We start from the raw sequence: 15,043 nt of genomic DNA on the forward strand, positions 1-15,043 counted from the left end.
CTGCCTGACCCTCTAAACTTCCGCCAACATAGCTATCACCCTTAGCCGTCAAGGAACTGTTGGAGGGCCTGGGCGTACTGCTTGGGAAACTGGAACAAGTGTCCGTGGCCAGAGTCAGGGTAGATGTGCAGAGTGCCGTTGGACAACTCCTGTTGCAGGATAAAGCTGTTGATGGTGGGCGCCATGATGTCGTTCTTGCCGTTGGTGACCAGAACAGGGACCTTGATATCCTTGAGCTTGCCGAAGTTGCTGGGATCGGCGGTGAAGTCAGAGATCGCCTTCAGCTGTGCCGTTACGCCGGGCTCCAAGACAGATCCACTGAGCTCCTCCCCCTTGACGCGGCGATCGGTCCTTCGCTTCCACCAGTCCCGTCCAGCGGCAAGGCTGGTTTTGGTGGTTTCGAAAAATAGTGTCAACATGGCTTTTTCTGTGGGCTCACCCTCCTCAGACGCAATTTCGTAAACCTTGGGTGGCCCAGCGGTAACGTTAGGGCCGATTCCAGGCTGTGTGCCGAAGAAAACTGCCTTCTCCACGAGGTCGGGATATGTCCAGGAGATGTATTGAGCCACGCCGCCTCCGAGAGAGAACCCGAACGCGACCACTTTGTCGAGGTCTAAAGCATTGACGAGGGCCACGGCGTTGTTACCCATCTGCTCCACGGAGGTTGAAACCTCGCCTTCGCTGTGGCCGACGCCGATATTATCGAACAGGATCACCTCTCGGTACTGGGCGATGTAGTTGAACAGCAGAGGATCGGTGACATCCATGGCGGCCCGCAGATGGTTGAAGTATAGGACAGGGTTGCCACCACGCTTGCCGAATCGTCTATAGGCGAGTTTGGTACCGTTCACGCTGACGAATTCGGTCCGAGCATTCTGTGCCAACGGCGCCGGCGGGTCAACGAGTGAAGTCAAGGCAGTCAAGTGCTTGTCATATTGCGCGCTGGGGTAACTTGTCAGCAAATTGAAATCGACGCTACACGGGTGCAAGCCCTACTTCAGCTTGGCCATGGCGGAAGCCACAAGGGCTGAGAGAACAGCGGCGTGAATTCTCATGTTAGTTAGTCTTGTAAAGAGTAAGATGTACAATGTTAAAGTCGATTGTTGTTGAGAGTGATGAAGAACATCATACCAGGCCTCCAAGGCGTGTTTAAATAGATGTGTTCGGCCGAACCAGCGGCTGCCTGAAAGGTTTCGGATACTATACAGCACCACCGGTATGATTTCATGAATCGTTACGGGACAATCGGCCCCACGATGCCCACCGCCGTTGTGTTCTACAGAGTCAAACACCTGTCCTGTAGCAATGCTATGATTGGAGGGTTATTTCTTAACATGGCAGCTGGCTCGGGGAGCGCCAAGAGCCGCTCTCGAGTCGGTACATCCGGAGCCGGGGTCGGGTTCTTCTAGAATGCCCGACTGGCTAACTATTCTAAGGAAAGCCATTTAGAGTTTTAGACAAGCATACTCAGTATGTGTATCGTGCACGTTCTGACAGGGGTCAGATGGCCACACATCGGCTCCGAACGTATGAGATTGACAGACTGATTAGTGATCCTGTTAACTTCTCGCCGAGATTAAGTCATGTCGGTCCGTACGCACTTCTACTATTAACTATATTATTATAGCAGTGAGTGTTTGCTAATTGCCGCGTTGCGGAGTTGCGGAGCCCTTTCATCGATCATTAATACAAAATCCATCATCCAAGATGATTAATCGAATCGAACCTGTTCTAAGACATAGCCTCGTCTACCCATTACCTAAATCCTCCGTCTGATCTTGCAGGCCAAAGGTGGGGACTGAGACGAGAGTGATAGCTTCAAGTTCTGATTCCTGTAAGATAATTCTGCCTGATATTTTCTGTTTCTCACTTCTCAGTCTATATAAACCATCATGGCAGCACCTGCAGACGTTCCTCTGCAGCTCGTCGCTTTGATAATACGCCAGACGTATCCACATTGACAGAGAGGTCATCATGGTAAACAAGACGATGGCAGCGTGATTAATCCGCTGCATGTTGAGCTCGCTGCGAGCAGGATAGGCAATACTAGGAATGAGAGTGCATCCCCGGCTTGTATGGCTCATGATATAGCAATATGGGGTACACTCCATAGTCTCTCGCCACACGGCCCTGGGTATCAACTAAAGCATTATCATTTTTCTCCTGTACTGGCTTACGGTGTTTTAGGGTATTTACGGTGTTTTACGGCCTTGGGTTTCAATACCGCCATGTGTCAATGGCTGTGCTTTTTGCTGTTATGGCGGATGTCTTCTTGTCATCATCGCAGATAATAAGAATAAAAAACTTCCCGAGAGGTCGTTAGAGGATTCAGACTGTGCAGCAGGTCCGACTGAGCGGACAGGGAGCAAGTCATGTGTTGAGTAGAGGGTGCGAGCGATAATGACGCTCATAGCAGCCTTGGGGAATGTGTTTTACTAATATTTTGGGAGTTTCTTCTCATTCCCAAAGTTAATGACCTTCAAAAGAGGCCATTAGCCACAAAGTCAAAGACACGGCCATTAATACATCTAAAAGATATGATTCGAAGAATGTTATTGAAGCACTAGTAATATCTAACTCCTGACGAAATCACTTGTCCTGCAACACTCAACCTCATCTCTGACTCAGCGTTGCTACCCATTTGCTGTACTACGAGTTTATAGATTTCAGGCCGTGACAGTCCCGTTACTGACAGGAGGAGGCTTCATAAATTCGTTGGCATCAAACGTCACGTAGTCTTGCTTTGAAAGGTCCTCGGGCGCCAGCTGAGAGATCCAGCCAAGGATCTGCGGGGCAGGGATACGGATCGAGATGTCGGACTCGGTATTCCTCATTGAGAACGCCTCGCGATGGTCTGAGCTGGAACTGCTCTTGGATGCCGAGAAGCACAGAAATCCACCGCCGGATGAGGATGAGCTCTGCATGTCGCTGGTCTCTCTGGCGTCAAACGTCGAAGCCGAGCTCATAACGATGTGTTCGTCTTTGACAACGATGAAGGCGCTTGCCCAGCTTGGGAGGAAGCAGTTGGCCCCGTTGACGGTCTCCCCCTTGTCAAGTTTGTCGTGAACCTCCTGTGGCTTGCCTGCCGAGATCTTGGCTGCGTTGAAATGCATGAATTCTTCCGTTTGGCCGAGAAGCTGGGCGTTGAACCATGACCGATCGATGGTGACTTTCATGGCACGGAAACCAATCTGGATGTTGGTGTTCTGTGTTGAAGCCTTCTTGGATGTGTCGGTGCTAGACGAGTCGCTGTGTCCAGATCCGCTACCAAACCACAGACCAACGGACCAGTCACTGTGCGAAACCGAACTGCTGCTGGCATTGGTTGACTTTGAAGTGGAGGCTTTGCTCGAAAGGAGAAAGTCTGTCCAGACTGAGGCCCCATCGCTATCCTGGGAGGGGGGTAAAGCCGGGGCCGGGGCCGGGTCGGGAGCTCTCTTGCCTTCAGGATCGGTCGTTTTTGTAATGGGCTTCCCTTCAGCATCCACATTTGCAACGGTGATGGGAACCTGCATCGGAACACTCGAGGCCTCGAGCATCTTGTTGTAGTAGTCGATGTCCATGGTCAGCGACGTGATCCTCTCGTTCATGACTTCGAGGGCGTTTGTAGGATCCGAGCCGCGAGCCTGCGAGGCCGCCATCTGGGCATCGAGAAGGGCATCGTTGGCAGTCGCAACGTTGGCCTGGTTCTGCAGACACTTTGCTTGCATGTCTTTGAGAGAGTTCCACTGTTCGGGGCTCAATGTCGGCTCAGAGGTCTTCTCAAGAGCTGCGTTCAACTCCGTCATACTGGTGTCTGTGAGTCCCTTGATGGCAGCTGTCTTGTTTTGAGCATTCTTGGACACTACATCAAACTACATCTGAATGCAGCTGATGGCGTTGTCCCCGTAACCTTTGACTATGTTCACTTGGGCAGTTCGAAGGGCGTTGCTTGCATCTGTTGCGGCCTTTTCCAGCGCCTTGATGTCCTTGCGCCCGTCAACAAGGGCGTTGCGGCGCATGATGAGAATCGTCCGCTCCTTGGTAGCGTTCTGAAACTGCGTGCGTGTGTAGTCGACATTGGAGAGCAGGTCTTCGGGACGGAAGTTGGTGCTGAGGTACTTGGCCTAGTTGTTTGGTGTGAACGAGATGGGGTAGATGTCCTCGGTGTCGTCGATGCTGCGAGTAACCGAAGCCCTGAGACTTTCCTTGGCTCTCTGCAAGCTTTCGCTGACGGTCTCAATATCGAGGTACGAGATGTACTTCCTCACGCGATGATCTGAGATGGGACATGTTAGTACCTGGTGCAGCCACATGTCTCTGGTTGGTGGACCCACACCGTCCCTGGACAAGTAGCACAGACAAAAGTCCCTCCAACTTAGAATCAATGACAAGTGCATACATAGTAAAGAATCCTAGCATGGGTGTTAACTCCAAGTTATCGCACAAATCTTCAATTGATGAGGGTAGCACTTACTGTCGTATGCATTCCATATGTCCTGCGTAGCATTGTCATCCGGCCTGGAGTCGTTCTTGAACTGCGCCCACCGGAAGCGCTCGGCTTCATACGTGTCCAGCAGCTTCTGATAGAGATCGATGCGCGGGATCTTTGGGGTCTGTAGGGGGTCTCTCAGTGCTTTGACGTGTTCACTCGGCTGCTTCTGCTCAATGACAGGGGGCTTCTTGGGAAGACCAAGGTCGTCGGGAATCATACTGAGGAGATCGCTGGCCGGAGGGTCAATGTTTGGGACCTCTTCGTACAGCCAGTCCATAATATGCTGCTGATCGGGAGCCATTGACTGCAACGCCGAGCTCGTCTCAACGTTGGCGGGTGCAAGTGAGAAAAGGGCCTCATTGTATTGCTCAGACAGCTTGCCGCCATTGGGGCCTCCCACCAATTTCGAGATGTCGAGCATCCCGTCCGCGAGACGAAACTCGGCCTCGGCAACAGCAGGCGGTTTCACCTGTTGGGAGTTGTTGGTGTCACTACCGTTGTAATAGTAGTTTCCCATCTCGAGTGCCCGCGCGGGCATTTCCATCTGAAACAGAGAACCCTCATCGTTGCCAAATGTCTGTTTCAGTTGGTCGTACAGCTGATCCATCCAAGGTCCTTTATCAGCAGCCGCAGCCGCATGAGGTGTTGGAGTGGTAGACATGTCGTTGAAATAGATCTCTGATCGTTGAAGTTGATATTCTAGCGAGAAGAATGATATAGATGTGAAGAGTTGAGGTTGAGGTAATAGAACAGAACGATACAGCAAAGAGATTATATATATGTTTGTCCGCAATGTGCACAGCGGCGTTGTTACATGAATAGTTCGCATAATACCTTCTCAGTGGTAGCTGGGAGCTGAATCTGATTGTCGCACATCTGGTGAGCGAGCATGGATAGAACTGACTACGCTTGATCTCATGGCTTTGCCGGGGAATCATGAGGTTTCTTTCCGGAGAAGGCGTCCTGTTAGGCGCTGAGCTAGGTCAATGGTTTTGGCACTATTGATGGTTCCCAATGTGATAGTATGGACAGGTAGTGTGATGTCGACTTTTATTGACCAAGATAAGATGCCGGGCATCCATTGCTGGCGCACGGCGGCTACGTGAAGGCGAATGATCGTACGATGCAAACCTGGGAGTTCTAGATTCACTGACCAAGTGAGACATCACAAAGTGGCAAAGTGTTAGATACTATCAGTTGCACTTGGATAGCAGGGCCCCCTGCTATTTACGACATTTAACCATGGCACTGAAACGCAGTTGGACAAGAAAGCGCTCTAGAGGCGCGGAGACTAGATACATCTAACTCAGGCAAGGCTTGGACCGGTCCACTCTACCTTAGCTTCAAAGACTTCATGATTTCTGTGGCACAGCACCGAGCTTACTCCGAGATCCCGTCGTCAATTTTAATGACAAGTATCAAGGTTGATAGATAGATACCCCTACCTGGGATCAAAGAAGAGAGCGTTCTCTTTTGCTCTGGCGAAGCGTGATCCTTCGCAAGAAACTCCAGATTCAAGGACGAGCCTGAGTCAGAGCTAGTTTCGCAACTAGATACAAGCGAGAGGTAAGCTTGCCCGCGTGAGGGCTCGAGTCCATCCCGTCAATCTAGCTCTAGAACAAGCGCGAATAAACCACCATCTCACCAACGAATTATTGAAGGCCCCCCTGCTTCTTCGAGCCCTTTGACAAAGACTAACCCCGAAACTAAACACATCACCGATGATTTGTGTCTATTGGTGTTCACTGCAGTCCAAAAAGGGAGTTAATGTCCAGCCACTTGCTGTATTGGATCAGATGAGCGTTTAATTCAGCTCAGCCGCGTCAACTGAACGATGGGCTGTATCGCTAGCGGCAGCGGCTGGGGCAACTAATAGTTAGCCAGTGCGCCCGATATCGCTCAATATGGTTCCATCTAGGGCCTCGGCCTGAACCAAGCTGGCATGCCATCAGGGAACGTGGGGAACGCCAGCGGCTTGGACCGACGGCGTGGAAGACGGGACAGGGCCTCTGTCAATTCGTCCTAAGGGATTTCTGTCTATCTCCTGGCGCAGTTATCCCATCGAGGGCTAGGCTTCAACTATAACAAAGAACACAATGTCAACACATCATAACATCATATCCCAATGCTAACACAGTGGGAATTTCTATCATTGTGCTAGAATGTGATCATAGAGTTGGCGCCATTCTCAACGCGGACGTGTTCCTTTTTTACCTCCCGCCTCGTGCCGTGCCGTGCCATGTCGCCTCCGTTTTTGGGTCGCCTCCCAGGAAGGGTGGGGGGTTAGCCCTTGGACAAATGGTTTCCTGCAAGTTTCAGTTCGTTCAATCACAGGCTCAATATTGACGTTCCAGCCTTTACGATGAGGCTGGCGAGTTCCCGAGCCTGGGAAGACTGCTGTGCGAGGGCTGGTTAGAGGCCAGCTGAGCAGAGCCCAACAATTCCCGCTTCCAAATTGGTAACGCCCCCCTCAACCACCCAGTGACTGAGGAGCTGATCGACCCATAAGGCTATCGATAGACTATCGATGTCTATCAGCGCCACAACGCTTCTCAGACGCTGAGCGCAGATTCTTTTCTGTACGTGGTCTCGCCCAGGAAGGGCCCTGGGGAGCTAGGTATGTGCTACATGCCGGCATTCGTGGCCACCTCCTTCAATCAATCTGGGTGCACGACATCCTTCCTCGTCCTCTTGCTCTTGTTACTTTGTGACTTTCAGAAGTAAACTCGTGACACACAGTAAGGATACAGCTGTCCCGGGTTTGCACAAATCGCGTGAGTTCTAGTTTGGAGCTTAATAAGGAGGTGCTATCCCTCTGTCAATGACTCCGCCCTGCATTCCGGCGATCTCCCTTTCAAACACCCTCTTCATTCACATCAGAGAGATACAGGACTTATCCAAGATGCTCTCTAAACTGGCGAGACTTCTTGCTTCTACCATCGCATCATGCGTGGGCTACTCCGATTGTCTCCGATCATTCTTTGGCTCACGTCGACGAGACACACAGCCATGGCTTCTCTCAGCCCGGTGCCAACGTTCAACAGCCCTTGACAAACCCCAAGTCAACGTTCGCGGCCAGGGGCCCAGCTCTTAACGTTGATTTCATATACACTTTCGATAAAAAGCCCTATCCGATAAAAAATCTTCCCGTACGGCTCAGCTATAAGCATCCCCTGAGAGGCCAGATGCGCATCAACGCAGTCACCGACGACAACGGAAAAGCCAGGTTTCAGGACCCTGCCTGGCCAACGACGGGGGTCGCTTTTGACATTACTGCTATACTTGATGGTAGACCTGCTGGCTCCCGCTACATCATTGTTGGCCATGACAAGGACCCGGACAAGCCTATTCAATACGTCAAAAATTATCTGGAGCAACCACCGACCAGTTTGACGGTGAATATAGACGACGCCACCAACCCATCCCTGCGACTTAATGAAGTTCTTCGAAATATGGCCGCGAACACGGTACAGCTGGGCTTGCCTTTTCCGCTGCTTACAGTGGTATAACCGGATACCCAGAACAAGGATGGAGCGTTCGGTCTCAGCGAAGACGGCAGACCCATGATGCGGGTTGGCACAAAAGCCACTCGTCTGGTTGTAGCTCATGAATGGGGCCACTTTTTCACCTATCTTGCGCAACAGGAGCACTACATATACTACGGTGGCGGCAATGCTGACGGTCATGATTCATGCGCCGACAAACCTCAGGATCCTCAGGTTACACTCGGCGAGGGTTTGGCCAGCGCATATGCACTGATTATGGAAGATGCCAAGGATGGTATCCTCGAGGACGGCAGCCAAAATCCCATAGACTATGAGCTCTATTCATGCAGCAAGTCTCAAAACATGAGAACAGATGAGGGCAGGTTTACCGCTGCTCTCTTTGACTTGTGGGATAGCACCAACGACAACAATGGAGGGGATCAAGCCCGGGGAGCCCAGGGCCACGAGGACAGCAACAGTGGCTTGGAGCTGGCTCCGCAAGAGATCCTCCTAGACCCGATAAGAAATACTTTGACAAAGAAGGCTCCTGAAAATTAAATTCTTAGCCCAATGGCTTACTGGTACGTGCATCTAACCATCGAGTATTTCTGGAGATTATTGGTAACTCGCATGTCGAAATGTAGGCAAAATCTTGAGGAAGTCCTTACTAAAAAACAGGGCTCTGACCAGCAGTGGAAGGAGAAGTTGGAGAAGGCTAGGGAGATATTTACCCGTTGGCTCATGTGGGGCTATCGCCCCAGGCGAGCCAACCTAGCAAGCTAGGTTGGCCCGAAAACTGCGGGACAGGCCGAAAACCCCGGGATAGCCCCTCACCGTGACGCATCCGAATTTATATGAACTTCATACCTGAAAACACCAAAAAGAGCGATATAAGATAGTGCAATCTAGTGCATTCGCGTCTATCTTTATTATGAGTGCCACAAATAACCTTAAGGCTGCGAGGGAAGTAATCGCATTACGTGCTAGATTCGCTAACCGGCCATATCGCGTTGCTACCGGCATCACTAAGCTAATCTCTATTAGGGCCGCTATGGCTAAGCATAAGGCTTCTTCTTCTTCTATAGTTAATCGCCTTATTAAGAAGCTCGAGAACCCTGATTCTATGAGGCCACCGGGCCGCCTGCGCCTCCTGATGAGCGAGGAAGAAGATGCCATCGTCGCCTTCGTCACCTAGATAGAAAAAGCCGGCTTTCTTGCCTCCAAGGCTAAGATTAAGGACGCCGCTAATACCCTTCGCCGCCGTAGGGACCTAGAAGCGAAGCCTATGGGTAAGTCATAGTATGTAACCTTCTGTGAGGATTATCCGGAGCTCTAGAAGACCTTCCTAAAGGCCGTCAATAAGTCTCGTGAGTCTTAGGAAGCAGGCGGTATTACTAACCTAAAGGAATAGTTTAAATAACTTACTAAGGCCATTAGGAGATTTAATATCTATGCCTCTGAATGCTGGAATGCCGACTAGGCCGGGATCTGAGTTAGCTACTTGCGTGAGCGGATATAATACCTCGTCGTCTATATAAGGAAGAAGATATATACCTAGGTGCTTGACCTATTAAACCGCGAGACCTGCTCTCTTATTGGTATAGGAAACGCAATAGGCGACACAGTGCCACTATGGGCTATCTTTAAGATGTTCCTTATATTAGATTATGCCTATATTAATGCTAATCTGCAGATATGCTTTACTAAGTTAGAGACTACCTTCTTTAATAGCGAGATTACCTTTAAGTAGGTATAGGTATTTAACTAATATAGCTAGGAGAAGTCTATAAGGGTATAGAGCTATAAGAAGCCTTTTATAGAGTAATTTAGTTATAATAAATTCCTTTATAATCTCATAAGGTAATATATTTAATATAATATTCTTCTTACTTTTTATAATCTAAGTAAAGAGATCTAATAACTTCTTATCCTTAATAAATTTATAAGATATAGCTTTTTTCCCTTCTATAAGTATTACTTTAAATTTTAAATTTTTATAATTTCTTTACCTCCTTATTTTATATATTTTCTTTAGCTAATAAATATAAGAGTCTTTTAATTAATAAAAAATATATATTAAAAGATTTTTTATTAAGCTTTATATAAAAATAATATTATTTTTTTATGCCTTAACTTTATAAAAGGACTATAAATAAGTTAATTAGTATTTAATAAGAAGACTTATTAATTAAGGTATAACTTTAGGAAATAATTAATAAAGGATTTATTAAAAAGAATATTATATTAAGATTTAAGAAATCTAGTATTTTTCCCCCTAACCCTAACCCCGCGGTAGCTTTCTTCCTTAGGCAATAAATAAAGGCAAAGAAAGCAATTAACCTTACCTTTGCTTCCCTTCTTCTATTAGATATATATTTCTAATACGCCTCTAATACCGCAAAACGCGTTATAGAGGAGTATCTTAATATCTTTTCCTCCCTAACGCGTGCGGGGCTATAGGAAGTCCACAAGGTCGTTATAAAAGCTATTCTTCTCGAGGAGATAGTAACTATGTATATGGATGACCGGCGAAGTCGCATCGAGAAGAGATATAACTAGATGAAGAGGGGAAAGAGGGCTAAGCCTATCGGTGACTTTACTCATAGTATTAGTCTATAGGATCTCCGTGACTAGCAAGCAGAAGTCATCGCCGTAGACCGTGAGAAGGAGAATTAGCGGCAGATTTGCTCTATGCGCTCTGTACTCCTTAGGGAGATCGAGAAGCTTAAGGAAGAGTAGCGAGATAATAAGGAAGTCGTTATTAATAGCGTAAAGAAGAAGCTATAGTTTAAGAAGTGGCTTAAATACATAGGGAAAGATAAGGACTATCTATCTATGGATATATAACATTCTTAGATAACTTAACTTCTTAATGAAAAGACTAACGGGTTTATAATAGATACAGAGTTGCCGCAAGAAGTCAGAGACTCGATCCGTGAAGCAATATATGCCGCGAAGCCCCTTAGCGCGATGGACTGGACCGCCCTCCCCGGCAGCGACGATACGGTCACCTTCAACCTCGAGCCGCCACGGCAGGCCGAAGAAGATGATGAAGACGATGAAGAAGAAGAAGAAGACCTTCCCTTGATCGAGATCACTACTCTTCACGAAGAGCGAGCAACCCCCCGTTGGCAGCGATCTTCGCCGCCGATGACCCCCTCATACGAGTCATCGCCCCCGCCGGAAGAGGCTTCAACACCGTGCCCTTCACGACCTCAACCACACACTTCAGCATTGGATCAGATCCTTGAGATCATCAGGAGGGAAAGAGAGGTTCAATCAGCCAGTCTGCCGCGTTCAATTGACGTTGATACACCTTAAAATACGTGAAGAGCCGTCCCTTAAGGCGGCAGGGCCTGGGTGCCGCAATAGCGGCCTCTATAGCTCAATCTTAGTCTTCAGGAACGTCATTCCCTTCAGCATCGCAAAAGGCATCACTTCTGCTTCTCTTGGGGCTTCAAATATCACTTTGGACGCCTTGTGAACATCAAAAGATCGGAAAGGGCGCAAATCACGGCTAAAATCGGGCTTCTCCGATGTCCCGGGGTTTTCAGCCTGTCCCGCAGTTTTCGGGCCAACCTAGCTTGCTAGGTTGGCTCGCCTGGGGCGATAGCCCCACATGAGCCAACGGGTAAGTACAACTTCGCCGACTTCGTATGATCAACTGAAAGAGGGAGCGCTTCACCCTGGGCGTTTCTTGTCGAGCCACCCTTACCTGCTGGACAGGTGCGATGATGCTGACCTCGGAGGAGTCGATGTTGAGATCAAGTAGCAGAACCATGTATTTCTACAGACGTTGAAGTCCCCTTCAGAATAGCTGTCAACCAAGGTGGAGAGGGTTGTGTGCTGCGCAACTCACATGCTTGACGCTGCGCATGACAGCAATTTCACGCCTTAAATACTGACCCATTCCCGTTCCGACTTTCACAATCTTCACAGCGATAACTTATACAGATTGCGAGCAGCTGGTGAGCTTGTAGAGTGTGTTAAACACACTCTTCTTGGTCTATCGTCCGATTCTTTGTTTCTTAGTGCTAGTCTTCCGAGGTTCTATTGTGACTTCTGTCTCGTCATCGACGACGTCTTTCAAAGAGGCCATTAGTCACAGGAGACATACATAACGTTCCCAACTGCAACACCGCAAAACAAAGTAACCTAGAGGCCTGCCCTTGTTGGGACTACCGATGTATGCTACTGCCCTGGCCCTATATCCCATTGCCACTCTTGATCCAGCATATCTACCATATGGTCCAACTCGAGCCCTTCCGCCCAAGCATAGAAGTCATCCTCCATAAATTCTGGCAACTTGTCTGTCTCTACTGCAGAAACATCTTCATTCTGGCCTGAAAGCTGACAGCTCGCCTCATATATCCGCCTGACCACGTCCCGCGAACAACGCGCTGTGAGCGACCAATCTTCCATCGCCTCGAGGACTTCCAAAGTTTTTTCGATCTGAGCCTGCCAATCAGCGACAGATGGGCTTTGCGGCTGCCACAAGATACTGAGAAGAGGTATCATTGCTGCCTGATAAAGCAACCAGACCGCATTCCATCCTGACATCTGATGCTTCGTCCAGCCACTCGCCACATCATCAATCGTCTGTCTCGCAAGTTCCTGGCAAGTTGCTATCGCAGCAAGGTCATCTTCACTCACTGGCGCATCTTTGTCGCTGCTGGCTACAGCGAGGAGGATTGGGCGGCAAAGAAGCATCCGGAGGTTCAAGTATCTCCACTTGATGACGCACCGAGCAAGATGTAAGGGCTCGGCGCAACTCTCCCGGTTACGAAGAATTGAGGGAAGCTGCTCATACCAGCCGACCAATAAGCCATCCAGGTGTTGCAGGCTTTCCGCGGTCTGCTGAGAGGCGGCTGCCAACATATCATGAATCTGAGTTGCAATCTTGCAAAACCGGATGTTTTCTAGCAGAGGCATGATTCCTGCATGCTGAGCATAGTCTCGCTCCTCCTGGTAGAAACATGGGTTAGAAGCTGGGGACTTGCATTTGGACTTGGAGCCTCACCTGATCGATGCTTATCTGAGGGGGCTGAATGTCGATCGAGGGATCACAGCGCCCGAAAGATGGACGGCCCATTGTGGTGGTGGTCCAGGTATCAAGACAGAACAAGGACCACCAAGTGCGTCGCCGCATCTCAACAAGCGCAGTATTTGTGTTGTCGCCAGCCATCGGCTCTCTATGGAGGCCAAGTGCGCTTGCCATCCTGATTGTGGCACCCAGTATAGCATTCGCCATGTTGGGACGATTCACGTAATGGAGATAATAGCCTCCGAGCAGAGCCAACGCTTGAACCGTCTCAATGTGGCTACTCCCCAATGCGCCCATGCTAAGGTGCTTCATAGCTTTCTCATAGAACTTGAAGTGGTCTAGGTCACTCGACTTTGTCGCCATTATAGCACCCATGGCAAAAACCATGTTGAGGAGTGAGAGCCAAGGTACATCGCATCTCTGGCCGCCGAGGTAGTCGGCGCGGAAGGCAACTTCGTCAAGCATAGGCGTAAAGACGTGGAGACCTTTAAAATAGTTATCGATGAGTAACTGGCCTTTCCACGTCCAGGGAATAGGGCCCGTCTCCTCAAGATGACCTGTCTGGGGGATAGGGAGCTCCAGGGTCCTCTTGGAACCACTCCGTTGGAGAGATGCAAGTGAAGTTCTTAATTGCGGTTGTATCTTGACCATGACCCCGAAAGCTGCTTTGATGGATGATATTCCGAGATATGACGCCTGTCTGTCCAGTGTGAGGGACAGGCCGTTGACATCGTCAGCTTCCGCTGGCAAGGGGTCTCGTTCTCGTCGTTCTTCGTCCCACTCCGCATCTCCCGCTGGGATTTGTTGGACGTCGAGCAGCTGAATTTTCGACATGCTGAGCGCTGGTGATGGGAGGGTTTCTATGGGCTCCGTTGACTGCGATGATGGCTGGTCCAAGAGTTGGCAGAGCTCCTGACGCGAGAGCGGAAGGAGTGATGACACGTCGTGTCCTGGGAAGAGACGACTCAGGATAGAGCGGCAGTCTTGTAAATCCTGGGAAAGCTCCTCGAGAACTCTTGCAGGGGAGTTACTAATGGGTTGTCACTCCGAGGGTTGCGTTCGAATAACTAACCTCTTTGAGGGGACGATCCGCTGGCGATGATGGTCATAGACGCAGCGAGATTGAGAGCGCCTTGACTGGCATCGATCACATGGCTGTTTTCCATCGCAGCGTATTTTGCGCCGCTTACACTCGACGCAGGCATGGAGTCCTTTGGCAGGCTTGTTATTGGCGCTGCGTTGGAGTGGTGTATCCTCATTCTGAGAACTCTGGACTGTGCCGATCAGCATGGGCCTAGCGTGCGGTATTGTTATTAGACATACAAGAATAAAACATTCTGTTAGAGGCTGTCCGTATTTAGCTTGATGAGAGTTCGGCGCTGGGACAATCCAGTGTTGTTCATCGGCCTCAAAGTGTGCGATGAGTGGAGTTGAGGCAGATGAAATATGGGGATAACGAAGACAAGAAAGAATTGGAGAGGTTAAGAATGCCCCAGGTCGACAGTAAAAGAGGAGACGGCGAATAAGAATGACCGGAGTGGGCCAAGGGCAAGACCTGGGGTACATATGCATCCATGCCTGTCCGAGGAAAGCCGGGAAAAAGGAGTCGAGATCGGCATTCGGGGGGGCGGGGGGAAGGCCGTGGAGTGGGTGAGTGGCCAGACCACAAGAACCGCCACGCGAGACGAGCCTTTGACCTAACAGAATATCATAGTCACCTGACTTGGATGCATGAAGGCGGGAAGGGTTGCACGAGGAGCAAAGAACAACAACACCTCTCGAGAGCCAACATGATGGACTTGTCTGAAACCTGGCCGCGCGTATCCACCCCGCATCCTGTCAATCAGCTGATCTCCCGCACTTCAAAACTCATGGACCAATGCTAAGCCAGTTTAGGAAGCTCAAATGTTAGTGGAACCTCGGCCCCGTGTCTTTTCAGGGTTAGTAATCTAGACAGCACACGATCGTGGCATGAAGTCCCGAGCATTTGCGCACGTGGGAGCGCTGTTATGTAAGCCTGCAGATGTCCCAAGGACAATT

The 15,043-nt window shown here is 49.6% G+C and overlaps 5 protein-coding genes across 5 annotated transcripts; 2 read left to right on the forward strand and 3 right to left on the reverse strand.

Annotated features, from left to right (window-relative positions):
• Window positions 1–41: 41 nt before the first annotated feature.
• Window positions 42–1,055, reverse strand: LRP88_04368 (alpha/beta fold hydrolase; the record flags this gene model as incomplete). The annotated part of the gene is made up of 2 exons (XM_083240942.1): window positions 42–942; window positions 997–1,055. 2 exons carry the CDS (start codon window positions 1,053–1,055, stop codon window positions 42–44), a joined length of 960 nt encoding a protein of 319 aa, XP_083102090.1.
• A 1,611-nt stretch (window positions 1,056–2,666) lies between these two features.
• LRP88_04369 (uncharacterized protein) lies at window positions 2,667–5,135 on the reverse strand (the record flags this gene model as incomplete). The annotated part of the gene is made up of 4 exons (XM_083240943.1): window positions 2,667–3,844; window positions 3,893–4,106; window positions 4,170–4,258; window positions 4,457–5,135. The coding sequence occupies 4 exons, from the start codon at window positions 5,133–5,135 to the stop codon at window positions 2,667–2,669; spliced, it is 2,160 nt and encodes a 719-aa protein (XP_083102091.1).
• A 2,524-nt stretch (window positions 5,136–7,659) lies between these two features.
• On the forward strand, window positions 7,660–8,517 carry LRP88_04370 (uncharacterized protein; the record flags this gene model as incomplete). Its single annotated transcript, XM_083240944.1, has 2 exons — window positions 7,660–7,941; window positions 7,996–8,517. The coding sequence occupies 2 exons, from the start codon at window positions 7,660–7,662 to the stop codon at window positions 8,515–8,517; spliced, it is 804 nt and encodes a 267-aa protein (XP_083102092.1).
• A 2,412-nt stretch (window positions 8,518–10,929) lies between these two features.
• Window positions 10,930–11,280, forward strand: LRP88_04371 (uncharacterized protein; the record flags this gene model as incomplete). The annotated part of the gene is made up of 1 exon (XM_083240945.1): window positions 10,930–11,280. The coding sequence occupies one exon, from the start codon at window positions 10,930–10,932 to the stop codon at window positions 11,278–11,280; it is 351 nt and encodes a 116-aa protein (XP_083102093.1).
• A 1,660-nt stretch (window positions 11,281–12,940) lies between these two features.
• Window positions 12,941–13,837, reverse strand: LRP88_04372 (fungal specific transcription factor domain-containing protein; the record flags this gene model as incomplete). Its single annotated transcript, XM_083240946.1, has 1 exon — window positions 12,941–13,837. One exon carries the CDS (start codon window positions 13,835–13,837, stop codon window positions 12,941–12,943), a length of 897 nt encoding a protein of 298 aa, XP_083102094.1.
• Between the last annotated feature and the right edge of the window lie 1,206 nt (window positions 13,838–15,043).

Source organism: Fusarium phalaenopsidis, assembly GCF_050370095.1.
Source record: "Fusarium phalaenopsidis strain FUZ10S chromosome Unknown contig_32292, whole genome shotgun sequence".
Taxonomy (NCBI): domain Eukaryota; kingdom Fungi; phylum Ascomycota; class Sordariomycetes; order Hypocreales; family Nectriaceae; genus Fusarium; species Fusarium phalaenopsidis.